The sequence below is a fragment of the Sciurus carolinensis genome, chromosome 16, assembly GCF_902686445.1.
Source record: "Sciurus carolinensis chromosome 16, mSciCar1.2, whole genome shotgun sequence".
Classification (NCBI taxonomy): Eukaryota; Metazoa; Chordata; class Mammalia; order Rodentia; family Sciuridae; genus Sciurus; species Sciurus carolinensis.
Genome location: NC_062228.1, coordinates 44,825,790 through 44,852,590, shown reverse-complemented (window position 1 = coordinate 44,852,590; position 26,801 = coordinate 44,825,790). Strand labels below are relative to the sequence as shown.

The window sequence follows — 26,801 nt, the reverse complement described above, 5'->3', positions numbered from 1 at the left end:
AAATTACTGATGACAGGGACTGGGGATGTATCTCCAGTAAAGCACTAGCCTACCATGCCTGAGGCCCTGGGTTCGATCCCCAGTATCACCCTCCCCTCCAAAAAAAAGTTTTGGGGAGAACATGAAATAGGACAGCCCTATTAGAAAATTATTTGGCATTTTCTTATAAAGTTAACTGTAAGCTTATGAATAAATAGCTCAGCAGTATCATTCTTATGTGTCTGTCCTAGAAAAATGAAAATGTAAATTCACACAAAACCTATACATGAATACTCAAACTGAATAATCAAATTCAAATTCAAAAACTGGAAACAACCCAAGTCTTACCAGGTGTATAGATAAGCAAACTGCAGTGCATCAAACAGTGAATAAAAAGGAATGAACTACAACTACTTGGGTGAATTTTAAAGGTATTCAGCCAAATGAAAGGGCATAGTCTCAAAAGACAAAATATTACATAATTACCTTTATAAAACATTCCAGAAAAGATGGAATTATAGTGACAATAAGCAGATCAGTGGTTGCCAGAGGTTAGAATTCTGGAGAGTTTTTGACTATAAAGGAATCACATATGCAAGGGAACTTTTTGAGGTGCACAAAGGAACTTTCTGATGTGACTTTTCTTTATGATGACTATGGTGGTAATTACATGAATCTATATAACACATATTGAGTTAAAGTTAATATAACTGCCTAAAAGGTATGCTATCACAATATCAGACCTTCAATTATATTACAGAGCTATAGTAACAAAAACGACATGGTAATGGCACCAAAACAGACATGAAGACCAATGGTAGAGAATAGAAGACACAGAGACAAACCCACATAAAAACAGTTATTTCATACTAGACCAAAGGTGCCATAAACATACTTTGGAAAAAAAGAGAGCTTCTTCAATAAATGGTTCTGGGAAAACTGGAAATCCATATGAAGCAAAATGAAATTAAACCCATATCTCTAACCCTGCACAAAATTCAACTCAAAGTGGATCAAGGACCGAGGCATTAGACCAGAGACCCTGTGCCTACTAGAAGAAAAAGTGGGCCCAATTCTCTATCATGTCAGTTTAAGAACTGAGTTACTCGACAAGGCTTCTAAAGCAAAAGAAGTAAAATCACGTATCAATAAATGGGATGGTATCAAACTAAAAAGTTTCTTCACAGCAAAGGGAACAATCAAGAAAGTGGAAAGGGAATCTACAGAATGGGAGAAAAATCTTTGCCACCTTTGCCTAAAATACAGCATTAATCTCCAGGATATATAAAGAACTCAAAAAACTAAACACCAAAATAAATAAATAAATAAATAAATAACCCAATTGATAAATGGGCAAAGGAACTGAACAGCGACTTCACAGAAGAAATATGATTGGTCAACAAATACATGAAAAACTGTTCAACATCACTAGCAATTACAGAAATGCAAATTAAAACTATAATGAGATTTCATCTCACTTTAGTTAAGATGGCATTTATCAAGAATACAAGTAACAATAAATGTTGGCGAGGATATGGGGGAAAAAATACCCTCATACATTGGTGGTGGGACCGCAAACTGATGCAACCACCCTGGAAAGCAGTATGGAGATTCCTCAGAAAACTTGGAATGGAATCACCATTTGATCCAGTAATCCCACTCTTTGGTATCCACAAAGACTGAAAATCAGCATACCATAGTGATGCAGTTACATCATTGTTTATAGCATCTTAAGTCACAAAAACTAAGCTATGGAACCAACCTAGGTGCCCTTCAACAGATGAATGGATAAAGAAACTGTGGTATACATACACAATGGACTATTACTCAGCTATAAATAAAAATAAAATTATGGCATTTTCTGGGAAAGGGTTGGAATTGGAAACTATCAGGCTAAGTGAAATATCCAATCCTCAAAACCCAAAGACCAAATGTTCTCTCTGATAGGCAGATGCTAGGGTGGAGGAGGAAGAGAACAGAAGTACTTGGATTAGACAAAGGGGAATGAAGGGAAGGGAGGGAGGATGGGAATAGGAAAGACAGAATAAATCAGACTTTACTTTCCTATGTTCACATGTGAACACACAACCAGTGTAACTCTGCATCATGTACAAACACAAGAATGGGAAGTTATATTTCATTTACGCATAATTTGCCAAAATACATTCTACTATCATGTGTAACTAACTAAATAAATATTTTTTAAAAAATTGAAAAGATATGCTAATTTGAAATTTTAAAAATGTAGATGAGTTAATTATATTATTTCAATATATGTCAGTTAATTCATAATGAGATTTAAAAAAGCAAAGACCAGTGCTGGAGGTGTAGCTCCGTTTGAGTGCTTACCTCTGGCATGCATGAGGCACTGGGTTCAATCCCCAGCATCACTCACACACACACACACACACACACAAAACAAAAATCCTACCTATACCCATCCCAAAATAAGAAAAAAGAAAAGGCCAGAAAATCTCATATATTATCACTTCAGACAAGTAACTACTTGGAAACTTAGTAAGAAGCATTAAGCATTTTTTGACTTTTCCAATGAAATTATATTTCAATATTTCCAGATGCCTCTAGTTGATGAAAGTAATAAATGTAAATGTACTCAAAGCATTAGCAAAGCATCTTCTATCTGGATAAGGACTTTTTTTGTTGTTTTTTGAGTGTTGTTACTAGAGATTAAACCCAGAACCTCATGCATTCTAGGCAAGTGCTTGACTACTGAGCTATAACCCCAGCCAGAATAAGGACTTTCATTGTTGAAAAGCCATTAGATTAACAGTCATATGGTGGACAGAAAAATTATATATGCATAGAATGCCAAACTAAAACCACACAAATCAAAGAAATAGAACTGTACATTGAAGGGATCAGAGTATTTTCAACTTAATGCCATGGTAAATCTTACTATCCTGATGAAAAGGTGTACTGAATGATTACGTATATTCTGATAAGTACAAATCACCATCTATGATACAGTCTTAAAAATTAGCACCAAAAATCTATCAAGCTTTCATCAATACTTAACCAAAAGCCCAATATTATAAGCAGCCAAGCCTGCATAAGAAATAAGCAAATGATGGAAAAAGGAAAAAAGAATTTTATGCAGTTTGATCAAACTGGGGAAAAGTAGCTCAAAATTACCTCTGAGTAAAACCTATCCCCTTGCCAACCTGTCTCCTGGGTTCAGTGGAGCCCAACAAGAAGTAAACTCCTCTCCTGTTTCAATAATTCTATGGAGTTAACACTTCACAGGGAGCTTGCAAACTAAAAATTTATATTTATAAAAAGGTAATTAGAACACTATATGTCATATGATATGTGAAAAGATAAAAGCTATTTTCAGAGGAAAACTCAGTGTCTTATATTGCTAAAAAAACAAAAGATGAAGTTAAAGAAAAAATAGTAAAATGGCAAAGGTGTAAAATAAACCCTGGTAAACTGGACCAAAGTTAGAGGTATCATTATGCACTAAACATTTTTAGAAATTGTTTAAGCAAAATTTATGTCCAAAAAAATATTCAAAAATGAATCCCGCTGGGCATGGTGGAACATGTCTGTTATCCCAGGTACTCAGGTGTCTGAGGCAGGAGGCGTTATGAGGGCAACTTAGTGAGACACTGTCTCAAAAATAAACATTTAAAAAGGATTGAGGATGATGCTCAGTGTTAAGAGTACTTGTATAGCATGTGTAAGACCCTGGGTTCAATTCCCAACACCAAACACACATGCACAAAAAAAATTAATACATTAGGAAGACACGTATGTGTATGTACCACAAAACACTACTTCAACCATAAGAGAACTGACTCCTTAAATCTGTACTGACATCTCAATTGCAGTTTTAGTCCTACCTTTTTAACATCCCTTTCTCAGCAACAACAAAAGAAAATTTGGTAAAGATATACATGATATGAATTATCAACCAATTTGGCATAATTAATATTTATATAATACTTCAATAGTCAAATACATTATATTATATTCAAGTGAACATTATATTCACCAAGGTATACTGCATATTGGTTCATAAAGGAAATATAATTGATCTTTAAAGGATCAAAATTATATACAGTGTGTTCTCTGATCAAATGGGATTAAATTAGAAATATAATGATGAAGAATTTAGAAAATACAAAAATGTTTGGAAATTGACACACTTCTCCACAGTCCCTGGGTTAAAGAAGTGATAAAAAGGAAATAAGAAGGGCTGGGAATGAGGTTCAGTGGTAGAGCACTTGCCTAGCATGTGAGGCACTGGGTTTGATTCTCAGCACCACATATAAATAAATTAATTAAATAAAGGTCCATCAACAACTAGAAAAAATTTTTAAAAAAAAGGAAATAAGAAAATCATTTGAGCTATTTGACAGTGAAAATAAAGCACATACAAATTTGTGGCATAAGAGGGCCACGCGTGGTTAGGTGTTTGGCACTGTCATGGCGGGTGTGCTGAAGACCACTGGCCTTGTGGGGTTGGCTATGTGTGAGAATCCACACGAGAGGCTAAGAATATTGTATGCAAAGATTCTTGAAGTTCTTGAACAAATCCCTAAAAATGCAGCATATAGAAAATATACAGAGCAGATTACAATGAGAAACTGGGTATGGTTAAAGCGGAATCAGATGTTAAATTAGAAGACCCAACTTCAACTTGTCCATATACAAGAGGTGATTCTTCAGGCTGAAAATGAACTAAGTCTGGAAAGAAAACTGCTGCAGTGGAAACCATGGGAGCCATTAGTGGAAGAGTCATCTGCCAACCAGTGCAAATGGCCAATATAATCTCTAAATGTCTTTTATGGGATGATGGGAAACTGAGGTAATTAAAAGTTCTGTTATTTTAAAAATGTCTCCATGTTCTTGATATAATCAAGAAAACTGACATAGGACGTATTGAAGAGACTAGCGTTTATGGTAGTAGGGTCTTATGAATCAGTTTTTGATTTGTAGAGTATTTGTGCAGATTATTTCAAAGATGGTATTTCTTTAAACAGAAAGGTTGTGGGAAGATCTGAAAGTTAATTAGAAAAATTCCTACAGATCTTCATTTCAGAGGCCAAAGTCAAAGGCTTAAGTCTCTTTAGTACTATCTTTAGCATGTTACTTAATTTCATTTCATTATCCTGAAAAAAAGAGAAAAAGTACTTTCTTATTATTGTCTAAACAATTTTACTGGTTACAGTTTGAGATAAAGTAGTAAGTATGAAAATGTTCAGTTATGAGAATAATGGCAAAAGTAGTTTTTGATAAAATTTTAAATTGTGGACCTCCTTGGCTATGATCTTATGTATAAAGTAAAATTTAAATATATAATTCTATAATGACTTTCAAATCCATTATGTGTCATTTTATTTAAAAACAATTTGTGGAATAGAGTTAAAGTAGAAATTCTGAATTTAAATGCTTATATTAGAAGAATGATCTACAATCTCTTTAAGTGGAAAAGAAAAAACAAAGTAAACCTTCATTACCTAAAAAAAGGAAATATGAAATGAAAACAAGATATATAATTGCCAAACCCTTTGGGGAAAAAATGAAAATATCGATAATATTGATAAAATATTGATAAAACCCTAACTAGAATTATCAAGAATACAAAACCACAAGGTCTGGTAATATATAGCTCAGTGGCAGAGCACTTGCTCAGCATGCATGACAGTCTGGGTTCAATGGAGGATGGGGCACACACTGCAAACCAATATCAGGAATGCAAGTGAGCTTATTGCTATGAAATATATAAATATTAGAAGTCTAACAAAGGAATTACTGTGAATAACTTCATGTCAACAAATCTGAGAATTTAGATGAAAGAAAATTTTTAAAAATACAAGTTACAAAATAGAAGATGAAACAGAAAATATGAATAGTCCAGAATCTATCAAAAGAAGGTGAATTTGAGACCAAAAACAAAAAGAAAGAAAAAACTTCAAGCCTAAATGATTTTATTAGAGAATTCTACCAGACATTTAAAGAAGTAATACCAAAGTTACATAGCCTTTCCAAGAAAATAAGGAAGGTAGTTTCACATCATTTTATGAGGTTAATACTAACCTCATGTAAAAACTTGATAAAGATATTATAAGAAAAGAAATGACAAACCAAAACTCTCATGCAAAAACTTTTTAAATGTTAGGAAATTTAATCTGGAAATATATAAAAAGGAAATACAAAATGAACAATGAATGCACAATTAACTGATGTTAGGGTAACTAAAGAATCAGAGAGATGGGAGGGGTAAAGAAAAAAGGTCTTAGTTTATTCAAACCCATGTTTGCTTCTTTGTATTGAGGGGTAATATGATATAAATGGTTAAGTACAAGGAGAAATATGTCAGTTATGATTGTTACTATTTTTATTGTTTTTACTTTCAACTTTTCTATGTTATTATACCTAAAGTGTATCAGTTGTTAAAAGCATATGGTTGATTTTGTTCTTTCCATTTAGTCTGATAATATTTATCTTTTTATTGGAATGTTTAGTCTACCCCATTAAATTTAATTTCTAATAATGTTGGGTGTAAATCTATTGATATTTGTTCCTCTTCGTTCCCATTTTTATAATTATTCTTTTATTCTACCATTCTTACCTTCTGTTTTAGTAGCGAAGTAATTTTAATATTCTAGTTTACTTTATAATGTCATGTATTATTTTTAGTGATTACCATAAAGATGGCAATATCATTCATCATTTACCACAACTAGAATTTTCTATTTTTTTCTTTTTTTTTAGTTGTAGATGGACACAATACCTTTATTTTATTTATTTATTTATATTCGGTGCTGAGGATTGAACCCAGTGCCTCACACATGCTAGGCAAGTGCTCTACTACTGAGCCACAAGCCCAGCCCTTCATTCAGTGCTTGTAAGAACTTGAGTACAACCAAGTTCTGGAAATCTGTTTGGTAGTTTTTATAAAAACTAAACATACAACATGTATGATTACACAACCAGTGTGACTGCACCATGTACAGAATAAGAAGTTGTGCTCCATTTGTGTACGATGTGTCAAAATGCATTCTACTGTGATAACTAAGTAGAACAAATTTTTAAAAAACTAAACATACATATTATATAACTGAGCTATTCCACCCCTGTGTATCTCAACAGCAATAATGAATGTTTGTGGGGAACCATCCTTATCTAACAGAATCAGACTTGATTGAGCCATGGGACACTGCGGCCTGACTCCCAGGAAGCCATGGAGGACTGTCCCAGATTGCAGGGGAATATGTGGCCCTGTGTGGGAGTGGTGCACCATCTGGTTATATGATAGTTTCCCTGAGCAGATTGGCTCCCCTAACTCCAACCCATCCTGCTCATCATAAAAGAAGCCCCTCCCAGGTCAGCCCCCTTTATCTGTGTGACTATAAATAAAGGAGCTACTCCATCTTGTTAGAGGTCAGGTTTGGTATGGCCCAATACATCAGACCCCCTCTCATTTAAAAAGAGTACTGGTTCTTGTGTGTTTATTGATTAGATAAGTTTATGGGTAGATTGATTTATAGCCAACATCATCCTCCAGCAATTAACCCTTTTCTCATTCATGTAGGACATGGCTGAAAACCCAAACTAGGAGCAATATTTCTAAAGAAAAATTAGAAATAACCCAAATTTCCAACAACAGAGGAACGTATAAATAATCTATGTCTTATCCTACAATGAAATGCTACACAGGTAAAGGAAGAATTGCTACATGCATTAACATGTAATGAATTTCAAGATGTTCAGTAAAAGATGACTTTACTTACATGAAGTTCAAATAGATAAATGCATAAAGGAGAAGTACATGGTGGAGATCTTTTAATTCAGTGAGATCCAGGTGTTTGGGTAAACTACCCAAGTCCTATGTTATACCCCTGAACAAACACATTTGAGCAGGCTGCCATCATCTGTTACACCCAGCAGAAACTAATGCCACATTCCTGTATGTATCTACACTTGAAATAACAGGCATGTTTCCAGGGGTCCTTGGAAGGGGATGTAAAATTGGTCAAGACATGAGAGTTTCTATAAGTAGAAAAAAAAAGAATCAGTCAGGCAAGTTCAGCTTTTTTTCCCCCTGGGGATTGAACCCAGGCCCTTATATATGCCAGGGAAGCACTCCACTACACCTACAGTCTCAATATTCAATTTTTAATTTTGCAAAAAGGAACCTATTTTCCAAAAAGATATTTCTATTAATGCACAGCTACTGTTAAATTGAGAAGCACTGGTCTTTTTTGAGGTGTCTCATAGGTGATCAACTGTATCAAGATAAAGCTAAATATCTTCTTTCAGCCACTGGCTGCCAGGAACCATTAAAGTGATGAACACAAACTGCACTTTTTATGAGAAGCATAAAGCCACAGAAGTTGTTGACAAAGAATGGAAAGGTTATGTGATCTGAATTAGCAGCAGGAACAAAAAATAAGGTTTTCCCATGAAGCAGAGTGTCTAGACCTATGGCTGTGTCCATGTCCTACTGAGTAAGGGCACTCCTATTATAGACCAAGAAGACTAGAGAAAGAAAGCATAAATCTGTTTGGGGTTGCATTGTTGATGCCAATCTGAGCATTCTCAACTTGATTTCTGGTGTGGGGGAAAAAGAGAGAGAGAGGATATTCCTGGACTGATCAATACTACTGTGCCTCATGGCCTGGGGCCCCCCCAAAATCTAGCAGAATCTACAAACTTTCCAATCTCCTGGAAGAAGATAATGTCCACCAAAACGTTGTCAGAAAGCTTTCTTAAACAAATAAGGTAAGAAACCCAGGATCAAAATGCCCAAAATTCAGTGTCTGGTTATTCCACATGTCCTGTAACACAAACACTGGTGTATTTCTCTGAAGAAAAAGCCTAAGAAGAATAAGGCCTGTAATCCTGCTGCTTAGAGACTGAGGCCAGCTTTGGCAACCCAGCAAGACCCTGTCTCAAAATAAAAAGTAATTTGTTGAGTGCGGTGACAGAGGATGGGAGAGCAGATATGGGAGAGCGGTTACTGAGATCAGGGGTCTCTGATGCCCTCATGGCTGTGGCATGCTGGGTTACTGGGAATGTTTCTCTGCAAGGGCACAGGATGCCTAGCTACTGTAGCAATGCCCTGCATGAGGAGGCTCTGTGTAAGAGCCCTATCAGTTCTAACTGTGATCTCAGGCACACAGCTCCTCGGAAGGAAGGAATGGGAAGAAAGGAATTGTTATGCTAGAAAACCACAATGTTTCACCAGCTGTGCTTCTCTGGTTCCTGCCTGCCTGCCTGCTCTCAAGTCTTCTTTACAATTTGATCATAACCTGAAAATGCTTGCCATAATCAGAATGTCTTTTCCTTATGTTAGAAATATCAGGGTGCCACAAGAAATCAGGCACATCCTCAAAAGTTAATCAGCAAGGCACCCAACTTTACTTCTGTGGAAGGGTATACTACCAAACAGTCTGGCAAGCACACTGGGATGGGCAGTCTGCCTGTTTTTAATTCCTAATGCAATCACTGCCCCTTGCTGATAGGAGGGGTTCTGGGTTACAATCCATGCAACTGACTAATTTTAAACTCGGGGAGGACAAAAGGAAGGACTTTAATAAAAATGATTATAACTGGATCTTACAGCCCAATTAAAGCTAAATACTATATTCTGAAAATGAACCACTAGACTTTTTTACTTCTCACACCTATGAATTCCCAGCATGTTATCTGACTTCTCTAAGAGCCCTTATCACACTTTACCTTATATTTACTCCCATATATATTTATCTTTGCTGAATGATGAGCATCTTTTTTAATTCTGGTGTCCCCTCATGTACTAGAACAAGTTCTGGCTTATATGGGTAGGAACAGACATAAAAGTAAACATAACTCAAGGATATTTATCATACAATAGTTTTTCGAATCCACAAATATCTAGGGGTAGGGAAAAGATTAAATAAATAATTAGTATTATTAATATATACATATTTGTTTTTAATCATGATAACCTTAATTCATATTAAATGTTGAGGTCTGACAACTGAATTATTGAGTGAGAGAAGCAGGTTAAAAATTAGTGGAAGGTTACATACATTTGAAAATAAAAATAATACGTGTGGTTAATCTCTCTGCTTCCTGGTGCCATGTTCCCGGCAGCTTCCACATCCTTCTGTTTTGCTGTTCTGCCTTGCCTCAGGCCCTGAGGAATGGAGCCAGTCGTCCATGAGCTGAGAACTCTGAAACCATTAGTACCAAATAAACTTTTCCTCCTTTAAACTTGTTCTTATCAGGTCTTTTGGTCACAGGAGTGGAAAAGCTAACTAAACAAATTATTAAAATGTCCTTATTTGTAGATGATAATTGTATATGTGAGAAAAATGTACAAAAATATTACTAGAATAAATAAGTGAATTTTTAAAAAAGAATAGTATATGTGGTTATGCTTTCAGTATGTTAATCTTAACTCTGAATGTTACTAATTCTGTGCCTTGGCAAGTATATTATCTGCATTACCTAGACTGTTTCATCAATAAAATGAGAAAAGCAATAGTACTTAGTACCTCAAAGAGTGGTCAGGATTATGCAAGGGGGAAAAAAGAAAAATAATAAATCACTTCCAGGGTGCATAAGTATCTAAAAAACACCTAATAAATATTATCTATTTTTATTGATGATAAAGAGACTATTTCACATCATGTAATCCATTACTACTAAAGGAAATTTTCTTATGTCCTTACCATTTTGGGACAGAAAATATTTGAGCTTCTTGGGTCTGTTCTCCCTTATAAAGTTAATGCAGGGCACAGCCTGCAAGCATTGTCTTCATTAACGTTATGCACGATGATTTTTCAGAAAGAAAAGGAAGACAGAAGAAGGAGAGAGAGAATTCTGCTCATAAACAAACACAACTCAAATTATCTAATTAGGTAACAAACTGAAAATATTAAAAGATCAATTTTTTCCCTCTCCGTCCAAATTCTTATGCACATTTGTAAATACTAAAATCTAATTCTATTATTAGAAATTATAAACTTGTCCTTGACCCTGTACATGATTTATATAAAGAGTTCTCCCAAGACAACTGGTCTTGAGAGGTTGGTGCTATTTTATAAAAGGTTACTTAAGTCTGTTAAAAATACTACTACTACTGCTACTACTATTATTATTACCACTACTAATAATAAATGTATAATTCTCAGTAGCTGTCTTACTTAGCTAACTACCTATTCTGTTTTCCTGGTAATTATGAGCAAATTGATATTTGTATAATTCTGGTAGGTGCTCAGAGGGTTATAAAATCAATTAAGCATCACTGGCATTTCCTTTTTCTCCCTACATGCAGGGAAGATAGCAAAACCAGTGACTGGATTGAATTCTTTTCAAACTGAGAGAAAAATCTTTTCTCATTAAATAACTAATTCATGTGAATTTTCTGAAAAAATAAAAACAAACATACACTGAAAGAAAAAAAATCTGGAAAAATATACACCCCAATATCAATAATGAACGTTCCTGGCTGGGCGCAGTGGCACACGCCTGTAATCCCAGCGACACTGGTGGTTAAGGCAGGAGGATTACAAATTCCAGGCAACCTGGACAATTTAGTGAGACCCTGTCTCAAAATAAAAAATTAAAAAACTAGGGCTGGGGATGTAGCTCAGCAGTACAGCAGGCCTAGATTCAATTCCCAGTAAGAAGAGGGGAGGTGTTGAGGTTGTCTGAAGACTGGGACTGGAATCTGTTTCTGTGTTCAGAGTTGTTTCCTGTTGACAGAGGAAAAGCTGGGATGTGCAATATGCAAAGAGCCCCCACAGAACTTCTAAAAGGGATTACTGGGAAAGGAATTCCAGTTTTGGGAGCTCAACATCCTGTTTTCCCAGGATTCAGCACTGAGAGGCAATTCCATCTCTAAACTCTCCATACCAAACACAAGACTCCTTTTTTAGTTCTAAGTTTCAAATATCCAACTTCGCCTTTGGTAACCATTTGATCGCATGCTGTGCAGTGTGGCTATGCAGTGGAATGACAGTGAAAGAAATCCCAGTGCAACAAATTTACAATGGGGGTGGGGTGTTTGGCTCTACTGCATACCTACTGTGTATTAAGCACTCATTGGGTGAACAATGGATATAGAGTGCAACAGAGGCCATACCCTGGAGTTTCCCACAGTCACTGGGGCCCTGGTCCTCATGATCCGCTGCCCCAGAACTGCCAAATGAATCTCTACTCTCCCAAAAGTTGAAACAAAACAAAACAAAAAACCACGGCCAAATTTTTACCAGTCGGTCACAACAGCGCACTCACAGGATACTAGGTCACAGAATGGCAACCTCACAATCACCGCAAACTCCGGTCACGCACGCGGCTCCGCCCTCACTCAGTCCCACGAGCCCAATCAGAAGCAGTCAGGCACCGCGCACCCACGACCACAATCACCCCCACCCCACGCAGCAGCTGACTCCCGCTTCTGCCTCCACGCGCCCATCGACATCCCCGGAACTCGGAGCCTCCTGCCGCGAATTCCTCTCGCACCCTGACCCGGGTCACCTCAACTCACCCACAGAAAATGATGACTTCAAGTCCAGAAGAAAATGAACCAGAGATCGCATGTCATTGGCAGACCTGGGGGTCTGGGATAAACCTAGTCCAAGCCCGAGCTAGCCCAGGTTGATAAAACCGCGGAGCGCGGGGAACCAGGACCGCGCAGCTCCTAATGGGCCGCCCCGGAGACTCCTGGGAGCGCAAACCCACGGCGCGAATGCGCAGGCGCAGACAACTCAGGCTTGGCCGGGGGTGAGGCTGGTGGCTCTTAGGGGCTCCGAGGAGGCCGAGGAAGGACTGGGAGCTCCGGCCCGATAGCAGACTAAGGGAGAGGAACCGGGTGGGGAAATCGGGGAGGAAACCCGCAGTCCGATCTGGGACTAGCAATTTTGGGGAGGGAACCAGAACCGCAGTATCCGAACGCCCAGATCTGTAAGAGCAGGGCCTCGGGCGTGGTTCGTGGGCGTGACCCCGAGGATGACCGTCAAGTGACCTGGAGCAAGCTCTGCGAAGAAGGATTTTGCCTGTTTGACTCCCCCGAGGAATTCTGTCGCGCAGATCGTGTCCCTGCGCATAGCGGGTGCTGCGTGTGTGTATATATGTTGGGGGTGTCGCCCTGTACCCAACCTGCTGCCTTTTGGGTGCGTGCCACTCTTTAGGATGTTCCCTCTGATTGTATGAAAGGTAGACTTAGCTGTGTTGCTGCATGAGGGTTCCCCTGCGTGTGTATAGTTTTAGATTAGCTATGGGTAGTATTCGAGATTGCATGTGGAGAGTTGAAAGTGATTTGTGAGTGTGATTGTGACTTTACCTGCAGTTGTATAATGTGTTCTATGTGGCTGTGAATGACATGTGGAGGCTATGGGTCTGTGGTTTTCGAAGAATCTTTAGCTGAAGATCACTATGTGTGTATAACCCACCGTTTATTTCTGATGGTTTTGTGACTGTGGTAACCTAATTAAATGATCGAAGAACTCTGTAAGAGCACATCTAGTTGGTTGTGTAATATTTATCTGAATAGTAGACATTAAGCCTGCCTCCAAAATTTTAAGTAGCAACTTAGCAAATAAAAATATAAGTACTAAAAAGGTATAGGTAATGGGCTGGGGTTGAGGCTCAGTGGTAGAGCGCTTGCCTAACGTGCGAGGCATTGGGTTCAATTCTCAGCCACGCATATAAATAAACAAACTAAAGGTCCATTGCCAACTAAAAAATATTTTAGAAAAAAGGAATAGGTAAGATTTTCATAATTCCCAGGCGGTTAGATTCATTTCCTGTAAGCACCATAATAACCAAAACCAGTGTGTTGAAATGAACAGTGTTTCATGAGAGTATGCAGGAAAAAATAATTTTTTTACCCATAACTACACCTTTGACACTTATATATTAAAGAATTTTCCTGATCCTGGGTTCAATCAGTGGCAAGGTCAATAGCTTCTTCAGGGATTCTAAGATAATAAAAAGTTTTTGATACTCTTAATTACAAGGCCAGTCTCATTTTAGTACTTAAAGTAATTGGATTTTTTTCTTTTATTTTTACTGAGAATGGATCAATGTTTGCTCTGCCACTGAGCTACCTCCCCAGCATTTTTTATTTTTTATTCGAAGACAGGTTCTTGCTAGATTGCCCAGGATGGCCTCAAACTTGCAATCCTCCTTCCCAGCCCCCAAGCGGCTGGGATTACAGGTATGCTCTACTGCACCCAGGTAAAATAGTTACTTTGGTAACTAAAATATTCACTGCAGAAGTCAACATTTCAGACTTCACTTAGCAAAATAGTATTCCCTCTGTCTGGATGCCTACAGAGTACAAAGTGTGCTTAATCAGTTTCTTTTTAATTTCCTATACATGTACTACTAAATAGTATTTTCCAATACTTAATCTTTAAAGTATTAATAAATTAACAGTAATACTTAATTTCAGCAACTGTGCTTCTTAAATAATGTGCTACAGGTGAAGCAATAAAAAGAATAGCAAAACAATTTTCAGATATAATCTGACATATAGGGAAATCGAATTGTGATTAAGATGGCATTTACCATCCGTTGAAATAATATGGATTATACAGTATATGGTATTGCTAAATAAAACAGGAGAAAAAATATTTAAAAGGCAAAGACAGGGCTGGGATTATGACTCAGTGGTAGAGTGCTTTCCTAGCACTTGTGAGGCACTGGGTTTGATCCCCAGCATCACATAAAAAACTAAACAAAATAAAGGTATTGTGTCCATCTACAACTAAAAATATTAAAAAAAAAAAAAGTCAAAGACACTAATAGTCATGGACAAACCAATAAAATTGTTTGCAACTTAAAATAGATAAAGGGTTAATTACCTTAAAAAAATAGAAAATAACAGGCTGGGAATATAGCTCAGTGGTAGAGCACTTGCCTAGCGTGCATAAGGCCCTAGGTTCAATTCCCGGCACCACAAAAAACAAAAACAATAAAACCTAAAACTCATGAGAAAAATAAAACATAAGGAGATGTATTACAGAAAGAAATAAGGAATGGCTTTTAACTTATTAAAAGGTGCTTATTCTCATCATAATAAGTGTATACTTTAGAACTACCAGTAGGCAAAGATTAAAAAGTTCTGAACATGTTTGTCAGAGCATGGGAAGATGGTCTTATGCACTGCTGATGACAGTGTAAATTGACAGACCATGAAGAACCGTTTGGAAACATAGAAACCTGTGCTCCATGGGAGATGGGAGGTAGAGTAGCAAAGTGAAAAACAATGTTCCTTTTCCAAGCTCAACAGGCTTCACAGCTTCCTCAGAATTCATTCTTCCTCAGTAAGAGACTAGGTTTCTGGAATTGGGAAAAAGTTGGATTTGTCCCATGTCCCCACTAACCTTTAGCTTGGATTTCTGAAGTGTATACAGTGGGCAAGCACTACAACTGTGAAAATTAATGCAGAATAACAATTATTCTGGAAGATCTAAGTCAAATATGTATTCACATGGCTCCTTATATATCTCCATCTTTGCCTTTATAGGACTCTTTCCTTTTCGAAAAGAAGAGTTCAAAGGATAAGTTTCATCTCTTACAAATATCAAAGCTATGTCTAAGGTGAGATAATATTTCCTTTCTTTTCTTTTCCCCAAGGAATATGAACATTTATTTAGCAATGTTCAAAGAACATTGATTTAGCATTTGTTTAGCAATGTAAACTTCCTGGATGTTGGGATTTCCTTCTGTGAAATGTCTCCAGTTAGGACCGAGATTAGGGTGAGGCAAACAAGTGGCTTGAGGTAACGAATTTTAAGGCATGCTGTCAGGGCTGTGCCCTCCTATATTTTGCACCCTCAGTGCCTCACCTACCTTATCCTATTTGCAGCCCTGTTCTCAAATTCTCTGTTCCAGCCAGAAAAACTTACAAGTGTTCCTCCTAGTTGTAGCCAGTGTTCATTTATTGATTGGGTTTATCATTTATCATCTCCTTTCTCAGTCCTTCATTCATCTCTCCTTTCTCCTTCCAACATACTACTGTAACAGAAGGTATTTTCTTGATTTAAATGGAAATCTATTACTTGGAATGAATCTACCTGCTCTTGACACTGATTTGAGACCTAGATTGTGAATAGTCAAGGAGTAGACAGAAAAAACTTGTTTATCTCCACTAACCAAGGTTTTGTACTGATGTATAGTAGAAGGCAGAGTTGGTATTTCATATTATTAGTTTGTGGGAAGATGTCCTGTTTTGTGAGGTTTATCAGGATGGAGATTTGATGTGAAGTTGTACAGAAAACCGAGGTTTTGTGTTCCTCCTCTTTGATCTTCCTATTTTATTCATGTTTTATCCTTGCCAACAGTTTCTACAAATTGTGGCCTGCCAGTGAAAATCTTTCCAGTATTCCAGTGCTGTTATTGATGTTTTCTTTTGTAGTTTCTTCTCACTTTTTATATGTTTGTACAGGTGAAGGAAATACATATGCTAGTCCACTCCTGAAATAGTCTACTCTTAAATCAAAAGTGGTACTTTGTCCTGTTTTTATCTTTCCTACAGAAAATTCCTCATCTACCAAGCTTTAAAATACTGGTTTTCCCCAAGTGCTAATTGGTTTTCTTCTCTTCACAGTCTTTTTCTCTATGAATAGTCAGATTCACTGGGAAGACTGTACCTTCTTGATTCCAGTGGGTCTCAAATACCTCTTTAATCTCAGTCTAAAGTGTCAGAACTATATATTCAACATCCAATAGCTATCATCCCCTATATGTTATTTAAGACACTTTCAGTATGTTTCTAAGGTTTACCTCGTTATCTCCTATTGTCCAGCCTACTCTTTCTTTTTCATATTTCCATTTACTTGCCTATGCAGATAAACTGATAGCTGTGCCTCTGTTTTCCACTCTACAACCATTTTGTGACCAATTCTGTTGAATTTCATCATGTAGGAACCAACTTTCTTCTCAGCTCATTAATATAATCTTAATCTATGAGACATTTCTAAGTGGTTAATTGTCTTTCCCATCTAACAAACCTTAAGTCTTCTCCAGTCTTTAAGAATGTTGACTCAAAAGTATAAATTTTATCACATAATGTGTGTTTACTTATTTTTTCATATTCTTTATACTCATTAAAGCAGAGACTCAAAGTGGGGCTTGCATCACAGTGGAATGTACAAGACATTATATTGGAAGAGAAGAAAATATTAACAGTGTACATTCAAGAGCAGTTATCATTAACAATGTGGATTGCCAGTAATGCCTATTTGTTATAAGTAACTATTAGTATTTTGGGAATGTGCTCACTACATTTTTAAGACTACTGCTATATAGGAAAAAAGTTCAGTAATATTCCATAATTAAACTACTACCTTCTTCCATATATCTTTTCCTTTTCAGAGCTCAAAGATTGTTTCCTAACATCCTATACCTTTTGCTATTTCCTGAATTTACTAACTGGTTTTCTTCTCCCCATGAATTATTAAAAGCAGATGCCCTGTATTCCTACAAAACAAATTTATTGTGAGTACAAAACTTTTATGTCCTCAGTGAAGCCTCAGAGTACAAAATGAAATTTTATTTGCTTTGTGACACTTTCCCTTGTATGTATTTGTCATTATATATGTAATACCTATTGAGTGCATGTATTTTCCTGTATGCCTCTCTCTTAGCCTGTACCTTCTCATGAGCAGAATCAGGATTATATTCATTTTGATCCACCAGACAGCCAATCGCATTCAGGTCAAATATTTCTATTTCTCTCTCTCTCTCTCATTTATATATATAATATATATATATATATTAGTGTGAGACAATAATATTGATGAATATATTTTCAGAGAGAATTTCCCATAATATAAGACAATTTTAAAAACTTGTCTGATCACTAAACATTTTTAGAATTAGGTCTCCAATATCTAGTTCTCACCCATTTCCGATCACTTCAGGATGAACTAGAGTATGCCCTTACAGGGATCAGTGTCATTCAAGGATGTGACTGTGGACTTCACCCAGGAGGAGTGGCAGCAACTGGACCCTGCTCAGAAGGCCCTCTACAGGGATGTGATGTTGGAAAACTATTGCCACTTCATCTCTGTGGGTAAGGGACACTCCTTGAATCTTTCAATATCATATCATGTATTTCCTTTCAAGAATTCCTAAAACAAGTGGGAATGTAGCTCATTGAATGGTAGAGCCCATGTTAGCATGCAGGAGACCCTGGGTTGGATCCCAGCACCACTTGGAACAAAAAATCCTGAAATATGAGGAACTTTGATTGCAGTTATCAAAGGTAATACATTTCTTTTTGTTAGCAGAAATCTTGCCTAGCGCAAGACATTAACTTACTTAGACATTAACTTGTCTCTCATCTGCCACTGTGAAGCTATATCTTTCTTTTCTTTCAATAGTTTAAAGTCCAAACAGTTTAGACCAATTCTCATTTTTCATTTTCAGGATGTCACATCACTAAGCCTGATATGATCCGCAAATTAGAACAAGGAGAAGAACTGTGGACAGGGAGAATTTTTCCAAGTCAGAGCTACCTAGGTGAGTCTATACATTTGAAAACTCCAGTGGACATCAAAATGCAAGTAGTCAATACCTTTGAATGTTTAGGGACCTACTTTTTAAAATTGTGGTAAAATATACATAACATAATAAATTTACCATCTTAAACATTTTTGAGCATATACCTCAGTGAGCATATACCTCATATAACTCTACATCTTGAAAAACTGAAACTGAACCCTTTAAACAATAACTTCCCATTACTAGAACTCCTAGGCCCTGGCCACTACCATTCTTCTTTCTGTCTCTGTGAATTTGACTACTGTAGGTACCTCTTATAAGTTTTGCTTTACCTCATTTCATGGTTTTCCTTTATTGTGACTGGCTTTTTTTCACTTAATGTCCTCAAAGCTCATCCATGTTGTAACGAGTCTCAGTATTTCCTTTCTTTTTTTAAAACATTTTTTAGTTGTCAGTGGATCTCTTTTTATTTTATTTGTTTATGTGTGGTGCTGAATATTGAACCTAGGGCCTCATACATGCCAGGCAAGCTTTAATATTCCATTGTTTACAAATACTACATTTTGCTTATTCATCCATCATGAATTAGTTGGGTTGCTTCCATATTTTGTCTATTATAAGTAATGCTGCTATGTATAAAGGTGTGCAAATTATCATTTTGAGTCTCCGTTTTAATTATTTTGGGTATATTCCTAGAAGTAGAATTGCTCCAGCAATCCTGTCAGGATTTTGTGCTTAATTTTTGAGGTGTTACCATTCTCTTTTCCTTATCAGTCACCTCATTTTACTTTCCTACCATAATGTACAAGGTTCCTATTTTTTCACATTTTCACCAACACTTATTTTCTAGGTGTTTGTGTGTGTGTGTGTTACTAGGAATTGAACCCAGGAGTACTCTACTACTGAGCTACATTCTCAGCCATTATTTAAATTATTTGATTTAATTTATTTATCTTTTTTTTTGCCACACCAGGAATTGAAGCCAGGGTGGTCCACCACTGAGTTACTTCCATCCCTAGCCCTTTTAATACCTTTTAATATTTTTCTTTTGAGACAGGGTCTCACTGATTTGCTAAGGCTGACCTCAAACTTGGAATCCTGCTATGTCAGCCTCCCATGTAATTAGGTGCACCACCTTGCTTAGATCTATTTTTTTTTTTTTTTATGGTAGCCATCCAATTAGGGATCTATTTCTAAAGACCTGAGATCTGTGAAGTGTCCATATGTGGCTGACTTTCATACCTCTGAAAATCTAAATTTTAGTTTTCAATATCATTTCTCATGTAAGTGTTTTTCTTGTTTGCCTTATTTTATAGAAATATTGACTTGCTGGTAACTTACCAAGAATCCATTCCATGCTTTGTAGGTATTACATACAAAGAGATCTTCAGTGTAAAGTTCTTTTTGAGTTCTGCAAAAGTGTAAAACCATGTTCCCACATCCCAGTCAAGATAAAGGATATTTCAATTAACCCATTAAGTTCTGTCAGGTCTCTTCCAGATCATTCTCTCGCACTGGGATAATCACAGTTGTGATTTTCACCTGCATAGATTAGTTTTGTCTATTGAAGATCTTTTTCATATCTGCTTGCTTTCATTCAGCTCAGTTTCTGAGAGATCTGTACACATTTTTGCATGCATACATAGTTTATTACTTTAATTGTGGGATAGTATTCAGTTGTACAAATGTACCAGTTTGTTTCTTTATGTTTGTTAATAGACATTTGGATTCTTTCTAGTTTGAAGTTATTATGAATAAAGCTCCATTAACATTCTTAAAAAAATCTCAGTAAGCACCTAACACCTAACAGTGATATTGCTGATTCATAAATCAGTTGTATGTTAACTGCCAGTTTTTTAAAGTTACTGTACCATTTTAGACTTTTGCAAACAATGTATAAGAACTTTGTCCCACATGCTCTTCTACATATAATGTTATAATTATTTTCATTTTGGTTATTTTGATAGTATATCTTCACAATTTAACTTAGATTTCTCTTAAGACTAATGGTGCTGAAAATTTTTTCAAGTGCTTTTTATGTTACAGGTGTCCATTCAAGTGTTTTATTGATTTTTTATTGAGTGGTATATTTTTTCATTGAGATACAAATTTTTTACATATTCTGGATAGGAATCTTTTGTTCAATATACACATTACAGGAGCTGGGGTTGTGGCTCAATGGTAGAATGCTTTCCTAGCATGTGTGAGGTACTGGATTCAATTCTTAGCACCACATAAAAATCAAAATAAATAAAATAAAGATATTGTGTCCATCTATGACTAAAAAAATTTTTTTAAAAATACATTTTGAAAATGTTTCTCCTAGTCTGTAATACATCTATTCATTGTTAAGGTGTCTTTTCATGAGCAGAAATATTTAATTTTGAGGAAATCCAGTTTAACCATTTTTTTCTTTTTAATTAGTCTTTGATCTCACAAATATCTGGCTATAAGTTATTATGTTAGTTCACTATATTTCCTTCTGAGAATGTTGTGTATATTTTGCTTTTATGATTAGTTCTATGCTTTATCTCATGTTAAATTTTTAAAAATATTTTTTAGATGTTTAGACATTTATTTTATTTATTTATTTTTATGCAGTGCTGAGAATCAAACCCAGTGTCTTACACATGCTAGGCAAGCGCTTTACCCCTGAGCCACAACCCCAACCCCTCATGTTAAATTTTATTTATGATATGAGTAGGTCTCAAGGGAGTTATTTTCTTCCATATGGATCTCAATTTGTTCCATCACTATTGTTAAATTGAGTCAAATTGTTCTGATGATCATATAAAAAATTATTTGATCATATTTGTGTCACTCCATTTTTGAACATTTTTTTATATATTTTGTCATATTGCCAATACTAACTAGTCTGTGATTATTGTAATTTAATGAGTCTTGAGGACAGTTAATGTAAGTCCTTTAAAACTTCTTCTAAAATTGTTTTGACTATTCTTTTCAAATACATTTTATAATCAACTTAATGATTTCCTTAAATAAATGTCCCAGGATTTGCAAGAACTAATATATTAGCACTGTTGAATCTTCTTGGTCCATAACCATGCTATAGCTTTCCATTTTAGTTAGCTTTCTGAATTCCTGTAAAGAGTGTTTTTATTATTTTTAATATTGTACATTTTTCATTAAGGTTATACGTACAATATTTTATTTATTTATATATTTTTTTCTAGTTGTCAGTGTACCTTTATTTTATGTATTTATTATGTGGTGCTGAGAATGAAACCCAGTGCCTCCACATGCTAGGCAAGTGCTCTACAACTGAGCTACAACACCAGTCCAACTTCTAATATTTTATCGATGAACACAATACCTTTATTTTATTTATTTATTTTTATGTGGTGCTGAGGCTTAGAAGCCAGTACTTTACACATTCTAGGCAAGTGCTCTACCACTGAGCTATAACCACAGTCCCTACTTTTAATGTTTTTTATGTTGTAAATAGTAAGAGTTTTTGGTGTGTGCTGAGGACTGAACCCAGGGCCTTTTGCATGCACACTAGTGAGCTACACTCCCAGCCCAAAGTAGGATTTTTTAATTAACTTTTTCTAGTTTGTTGCTGATTTTATATAAACACAATTTTCCTATATTGACTTTTCATACTTCTGGTTGTATTAGGTTTATTGTTGTCATTACTGTTTAATATAGTAATACCCCTTATCCAAGGTTTCAGTTACTCCCAGTCACTTACAGTTCAAAAAATATTAAATGGAAAATTCCAGAAATAAATAATTAATAAGCTTTAATATGCACACCACTCTGGGTAGTGTGATAAAATCTCACAGTGTCCCATTCTGTCCCATCTGGGATGTGAATCATCCCTTTGTCCAGCAACTCATGCTGGACACTAGTTAATCACTTGTTGGTTGTCAGATCAACTGTCACAATGTCAGCATCTCAATGCTTGTGTTCAAGTGACTCTTAGGTAGTAGCATAACAATATCTAAGTCATTCACCTCACCTTATCATATAGGCTTTGTATTATCTTCTTATATCACAAGAAGGGTGAGTATACCATACAATAAAAAATGTATTTTTATTGACTTTTTTGACAGTGAAAAATATTTTAAAAAATTTTTTTCATACATGTATATAAGGTAATAATGTCTGTCTCAATCTACTGTCCTTCCCATCCCTTCCCACCCCACCCCTCTCCTTACTCCCCTCTGTACAATCCAAAGTTCCCTCATTCTTCCCTACTCACCCCCCATTATGGATTAGCATCCACTTATCAGAGAAAACATTCAGCCTTTGGTTATTTGGGATTGGCTTATGTCACTTAGCATGATCTTCTCTGGTTCCATCCATTTATGTGCAAGTGCTGTAAGTTCATTCCTCTTTAGGGCTGAGTAATATTCCATTGTGTATGTATACCACATTTCTTTATCCATCCAGGATGGATAAAGGGCATCTAGGTTGGGCATCTAGGCTGTATAAAGGGCATCTATCATGAATTGAGCTGCTGTAAACATTGATGTGGCTGCCTCACTATACTATGCTGATTTTAAATTCCTTTGGGTATAAACCAAGGAGTGGGATAGCTGGGTGGTTCCATTCCAAGTTTGCTTAGGAATTTCCATTGCTTTCCAAAGTGGTTTCACCAATCTGCAGTCCCACCAACAATGTATGAGTGTACCTTTTTCCCTACATCCTCGCCAACATTTATTATACGATAAATATTTTGAGAGAGGGACCATATTCACATAACATTTTTTGGGGGGGTGTGGGTACCAGGAATTGAGCTCAGAAGCACTTGACCACTGAGCTACATCCCCAGCCCTTTTTTGTATTTTATTTAGAGACAGGGACTCACTGAGTTGCTTAGCACCTCTCTGAGGCTGGCTTTGAACTCACAATCCTCCTGCCTCAGCCTCCCCAGCCACTGGGATTATAGGTATGCACCACTGCGACCAGCTCACATAACTTTTAATACAGTATATAATTATCATTTTTTCTATTTTATTATTAGTTACTTTTGTTTATCTCTTACTGTGCTTAATGTGTAAATCAAACATAGTCATAGATGTATATGTATAGGATATAGCACTCTAGTGTTCAGTGCTATCCGTTTAGTCATCTGCTGGGATCCTGGAACAATGGAGGGGACTACTCTATTCCTCTGTTTTTGTAAATCATTGTTTGGTTCTGAGGAAAGCCCTGATGCTAACTGAAGACTGTCAGTGCCACAGAAATGGCAAGTTCTTTCTTGAAGGAGGGTCCTCCCGGTGCGACTCTATGGCTACCACAGAATGCTGGGGGCGTGGGGCAACAGTTAATTTTTATAAGGATGTAATTATTTCTTGAACTCAGTAACATTAAATTGAACATGTCTGACATCAATCAAAAATTATTAGATATAAAGCCAAGTGCACAGTGCACATTTGTAGTCCCAACTACTCAAGAGGCTGAGGCAGGGAGACTGACAGGAGTCCAGCATGGACAACATAGGAGATCCCATCTTAAAGAAATAAATGATTAGTCCTCTGAAGAAGCAAGAAAATATGACAGTGAACCTCAGTATTAAAATTTTTGGTCAATAAAAACAAGCCTAAAAAAGTAGAGGTGATAGAATTTGCAGATTAGGATGTTAAAACACCATCATAAATGACCTCAGTATCACTGGGTACAGTGCCACATACCTAGAATCTCAGCTAACATGGAGGCTAAGGCAGGAGGATCACCAGTTCAAGTCCAGCTTGGGCAACTTAGTGAGACCCTGTCTCAAAATAAAAATTAAAACAGGCCAGGGATGCGGCTCAGTGGTAAAATGCCTCTGGGTTCAATCCCCAGTATGACAAAAAAAATTATAGTTAAGGCCAATAGGTACCCTGCATCTGCATTGAAGAATCTATTCCTTCATACCTCCATAGAAAATAACAGAGCTGAGATATATTTCTACATTGGGAGAAAAAGTTGAATCCTTTTTCTCTAAAACTGAAAAAAAAGTAATTCAGCATATTGAAAAGTGGAAAGGTTAGAATTGATGGTCAGGAGAATTTTATTACTGACCAGACCTGGAAGAATAAATTGATGGTAGCAACAATCAGAATGCAATAAAGATTATGTGAGTTTAAGAAAGTTCATTTGCTATGGATGGAATAAGTAGAAATGAGGAAGAAATGAGTGAAGCATTTTACAACACATATTAAGAAATGAGGGGGGTGCTGGGGTTGTGACTCAGTGGCAGAGCACTTGCCTGGCATGTGTGAGACATAGGGTTCGATCCTTGGCACCACATAAAAATAAATAAATAGAATAAGGACATTGTATCCATCTACAACTAAAGGAAAAAATTAAAAAAAAAAAAAGAAGTGAAGGAATAAATGTAGGCTTTCATCTCTGCCTAAATAATTTTCCTGGTCACACTGCTTGCTTTGGTTCCCTTGCTAGGTTCATTTCATTATCTCTTAATTTTCCCATCTAAGAACAATCCCTCTTTCAGCATTCTTCATCTGCTGTTCACCTGTTTGTGATTATTATACCTTCTCCATGCAGCTTACAATTACAACATAACAAAGATATAATTGTTCTTTGTTTATATCAGTTTTTCCTCATTTCAGTGTTGCAGAAAGTTTTTTTTTTTATTATGTTTTGTGTATTTTCTCTATCATAAGGTCATTTATTCTGGCCTTTTTTTAGACCACAGTAGCAAGATAGATAGTTCCACATGGGTTGTTTATGTATACATCCAATCCACAGCATGTATAAAAAGACTTACAGTGTTGTTAATTGCATTCTTTTCTAGAAGATGGGAAAGCTGAAGATGTTTTAGTGAAGTTCAGAGAATACCAGGACAAGCATTCTAGATCAGTTGTGTTTCTCAATCACAAAAAACTTATTAAGGAAAGAAGTAGTATTTATGGGAAAACACTTAATCCAGGCAAGAACTGCATGATTACAAAAGCAACACTATGTGAATATAATAAACCTGATGGAAAAGTTTTGAAAAATATTTCAGGATTAGTTATTAGAAATATAAACCCTGCAAGAGAGAAGTTTGTTGAGAGTAATGGTTGGGAGAAATCTGTCCTCAGTACCAAGTATGAAAAAATTCAACCATCAGTAAATTTCCATAAACAAACAGAAAAGAATGTCAGTGGTAAACAGGAACTTATCCAACATCAGAAGGTTCAAACTCCAGAGCAACCATTCGATTTTAATGAACGTGACAAATCCTTCCTTATGAGAGGAATGTTGTTTACACAGACTAGAGCTCAAAGAGGAGAAAGAACTTTTGAATTCAATAAAGATGGAATTGCCTTCCTAGAAAGGTCAGATCTTGGTATCCATCCACATAATCTTATAGAAAAGAAGTCCTCTGCATACAATAAATATGGGAAATTCCTGTGCAGAAAGTCTGTTTTTATTATGCACCAGAGATCGCAAACAGAAGAGAAACCCTTTCAATGTCCTTACTGTGGGAATGGCTTCAGAAGGAAGTCATACCTCATCGAACATCAGCGAATTCACACAGGCGAGAAACCCTATGTTTGCAGTCAATGTGGAAAGGCCTTTCGTCAGAAGACAGCCCTCACTCTTCATGAAAAAACACACATAGAGGGGAAACCCTATCTTTGTATTGATTGTGGGAAATCCTTCCGTCAAAAGGCAACCCTCACTAGACATCACAAAACACATACAGGGGAGAAGGCATATGAATGTACTCAGTGTGGAAGTGCCTTTAGAAAGAAGTCATACCTCATTGATCATCAGAGAACTCACACAGGGGAGAAACCATATCAATGCAATGAGTGTGGGAAGGCATTTATCCAGAAGACAACTCTCACCGTACATCAGAGAACTCACACAGGAGAGAAACCCTATATTTGTAATGAATGTGGGAAATCCTTTTGCCAAAAGACGACCCTCACTCTCCATCAGAGAATTCATACAGGGGAAAAACCCTATATTTGTAATGAATGTGGGAAGTCCTTCCGCCAGAAGGCAATCCTTACTGTTCATCACAGAATACATACGGGAGAAAAATCCAATGGATGTCCTCAGTGTGGGAAAGCCTTTAGTAGGAAATCAAACCTCATTCGCCATCAAAAAACTCACACAGGAGAGAAACCATATGATTGTAAAGAATGTGGGAAATTCTTCAGTTGTAAGTCAAACCTCATTGTCCACCAGAAAACTCACAAAGTAGAAACTATGAGAATTCAGTAAGTGATGTAAATTTTTTAATAAAAACTTGAAAGTCATAGCAACCCTTGTACCTAATATCGCTTACAAGTGTAATAATATTCAGTGTTTTAAGATAATATGCCATGTCATTTATTGTTTACTAGCCTGTAAAACACACACACACACACACACACACACAC

At 36.3% G+C, this 26,801-nt stretch overlaps 2 protein-coding genes, 1 long non-coding RNA gene and 1 pseudogene across 7 annotated transcripts in view; 3 read left to right on the top strand and 1 right to left on the bottom strand.

Moving 5' to 3' along the window:
• Window positions 1–12,929, bottom strand: part of LOC124966445 (uncharacterized) — an 18,601-nt gene extending 5,672 nt beyond the window's left edge. Inside the window, exon 1 of one of the 2 annotated variants that reach the window (XR_007105350.1) lies at window positions 12,488–12,929. This is a non-coding gene — a long non-coding RNA (uncharacterized LOC124966445). The remainder of the gene's footprint in view (window positions 1–12,487) is intronic. The other variant, XR_007105349.1, reaches the window with a different exon arrangement.
• Window positions 4,429–4,773, top strand: LOC124966425 (NADH dehydrogenase [ubiquinone] 1 alpha subcomplex subunit 5-like; annotated as a pseudogene).
• Window positions 12,577–26,801, top strand: Znf382 (zinc finger protein 382). Of its 4 annotated transcripts, none has more exons than XM_047527521.1 (5): window positions 12,577–13,112; window positions 15,473–15,546; window positions 17,938–18,022; window positions 18,379–18,471; window positions 25,220–26,801. In XM_047527521.1, exons 2-5 carry the CDS (start codon window positions 15,538–15,540, stop codon window positions 26,641–26,643), a joined length of 1,611 nt encoding a protein of 536 aa, XP_047383477.1. In that variant the 5' UTR covers window positions 12,577–13,112; window positions 15,473–15,537; the 3' UTR covers window positions 26,644–26,801. The 4 variants fall into 4 exon arrangements, with proteins under 4 accessions (XP_047383477.1, XP_047383475.1, XP_047383476.1 ...); XM_047527519.1 differs by having other exon boundaries at window positions 17,896–18,022; XM_047527520.1 differs by having other exon boundaries at window positions 17,871–18,022; window positions 25,223–26,801.
• The window catches only part of Znf567 (zinc finger protein 567), an 81,736-nt gene continuing 73,315 nt past the window's right edge, over window positions 18,381–26,801 (top strand). The window contains exon 1 of the mRNA XM_047527438.1: window positions 18,381–18,471. The gene's annotated coding sequence lies outside the window, so the exon portion shown is untranslated. The remainder of the gene's footprint in view (window positions 18,472–26,801) is intronic.

What these genes read in the sequence shown, in the direction of transcription:
- Znf382 (XM_047527518.1), top strand. Translation starts at nt 17,884, where the DNA reads ATGCCCTTACAGGGATCAGTGTCATTCAAGGATGTGACTGTGGACTTC. An exon ending in TTGCCACTTCATCTCTGTGG is followed by an intron (nt 18,023 to 18,378) that starts GTAAGGGACACT and finishes TTTCATTTTCAG; the next exon opens with GATGTCACATCACTAAGCCT. An exon ending in TCCAAGTCAGAGCTACCTAG is followed by an intron (nt 18,472 to 25,219) that starts GTGAGTCTATAC and finishes ATTCTTTTCTAG; the next exon opens with AAGATGGGAAAGCTGAAGAT.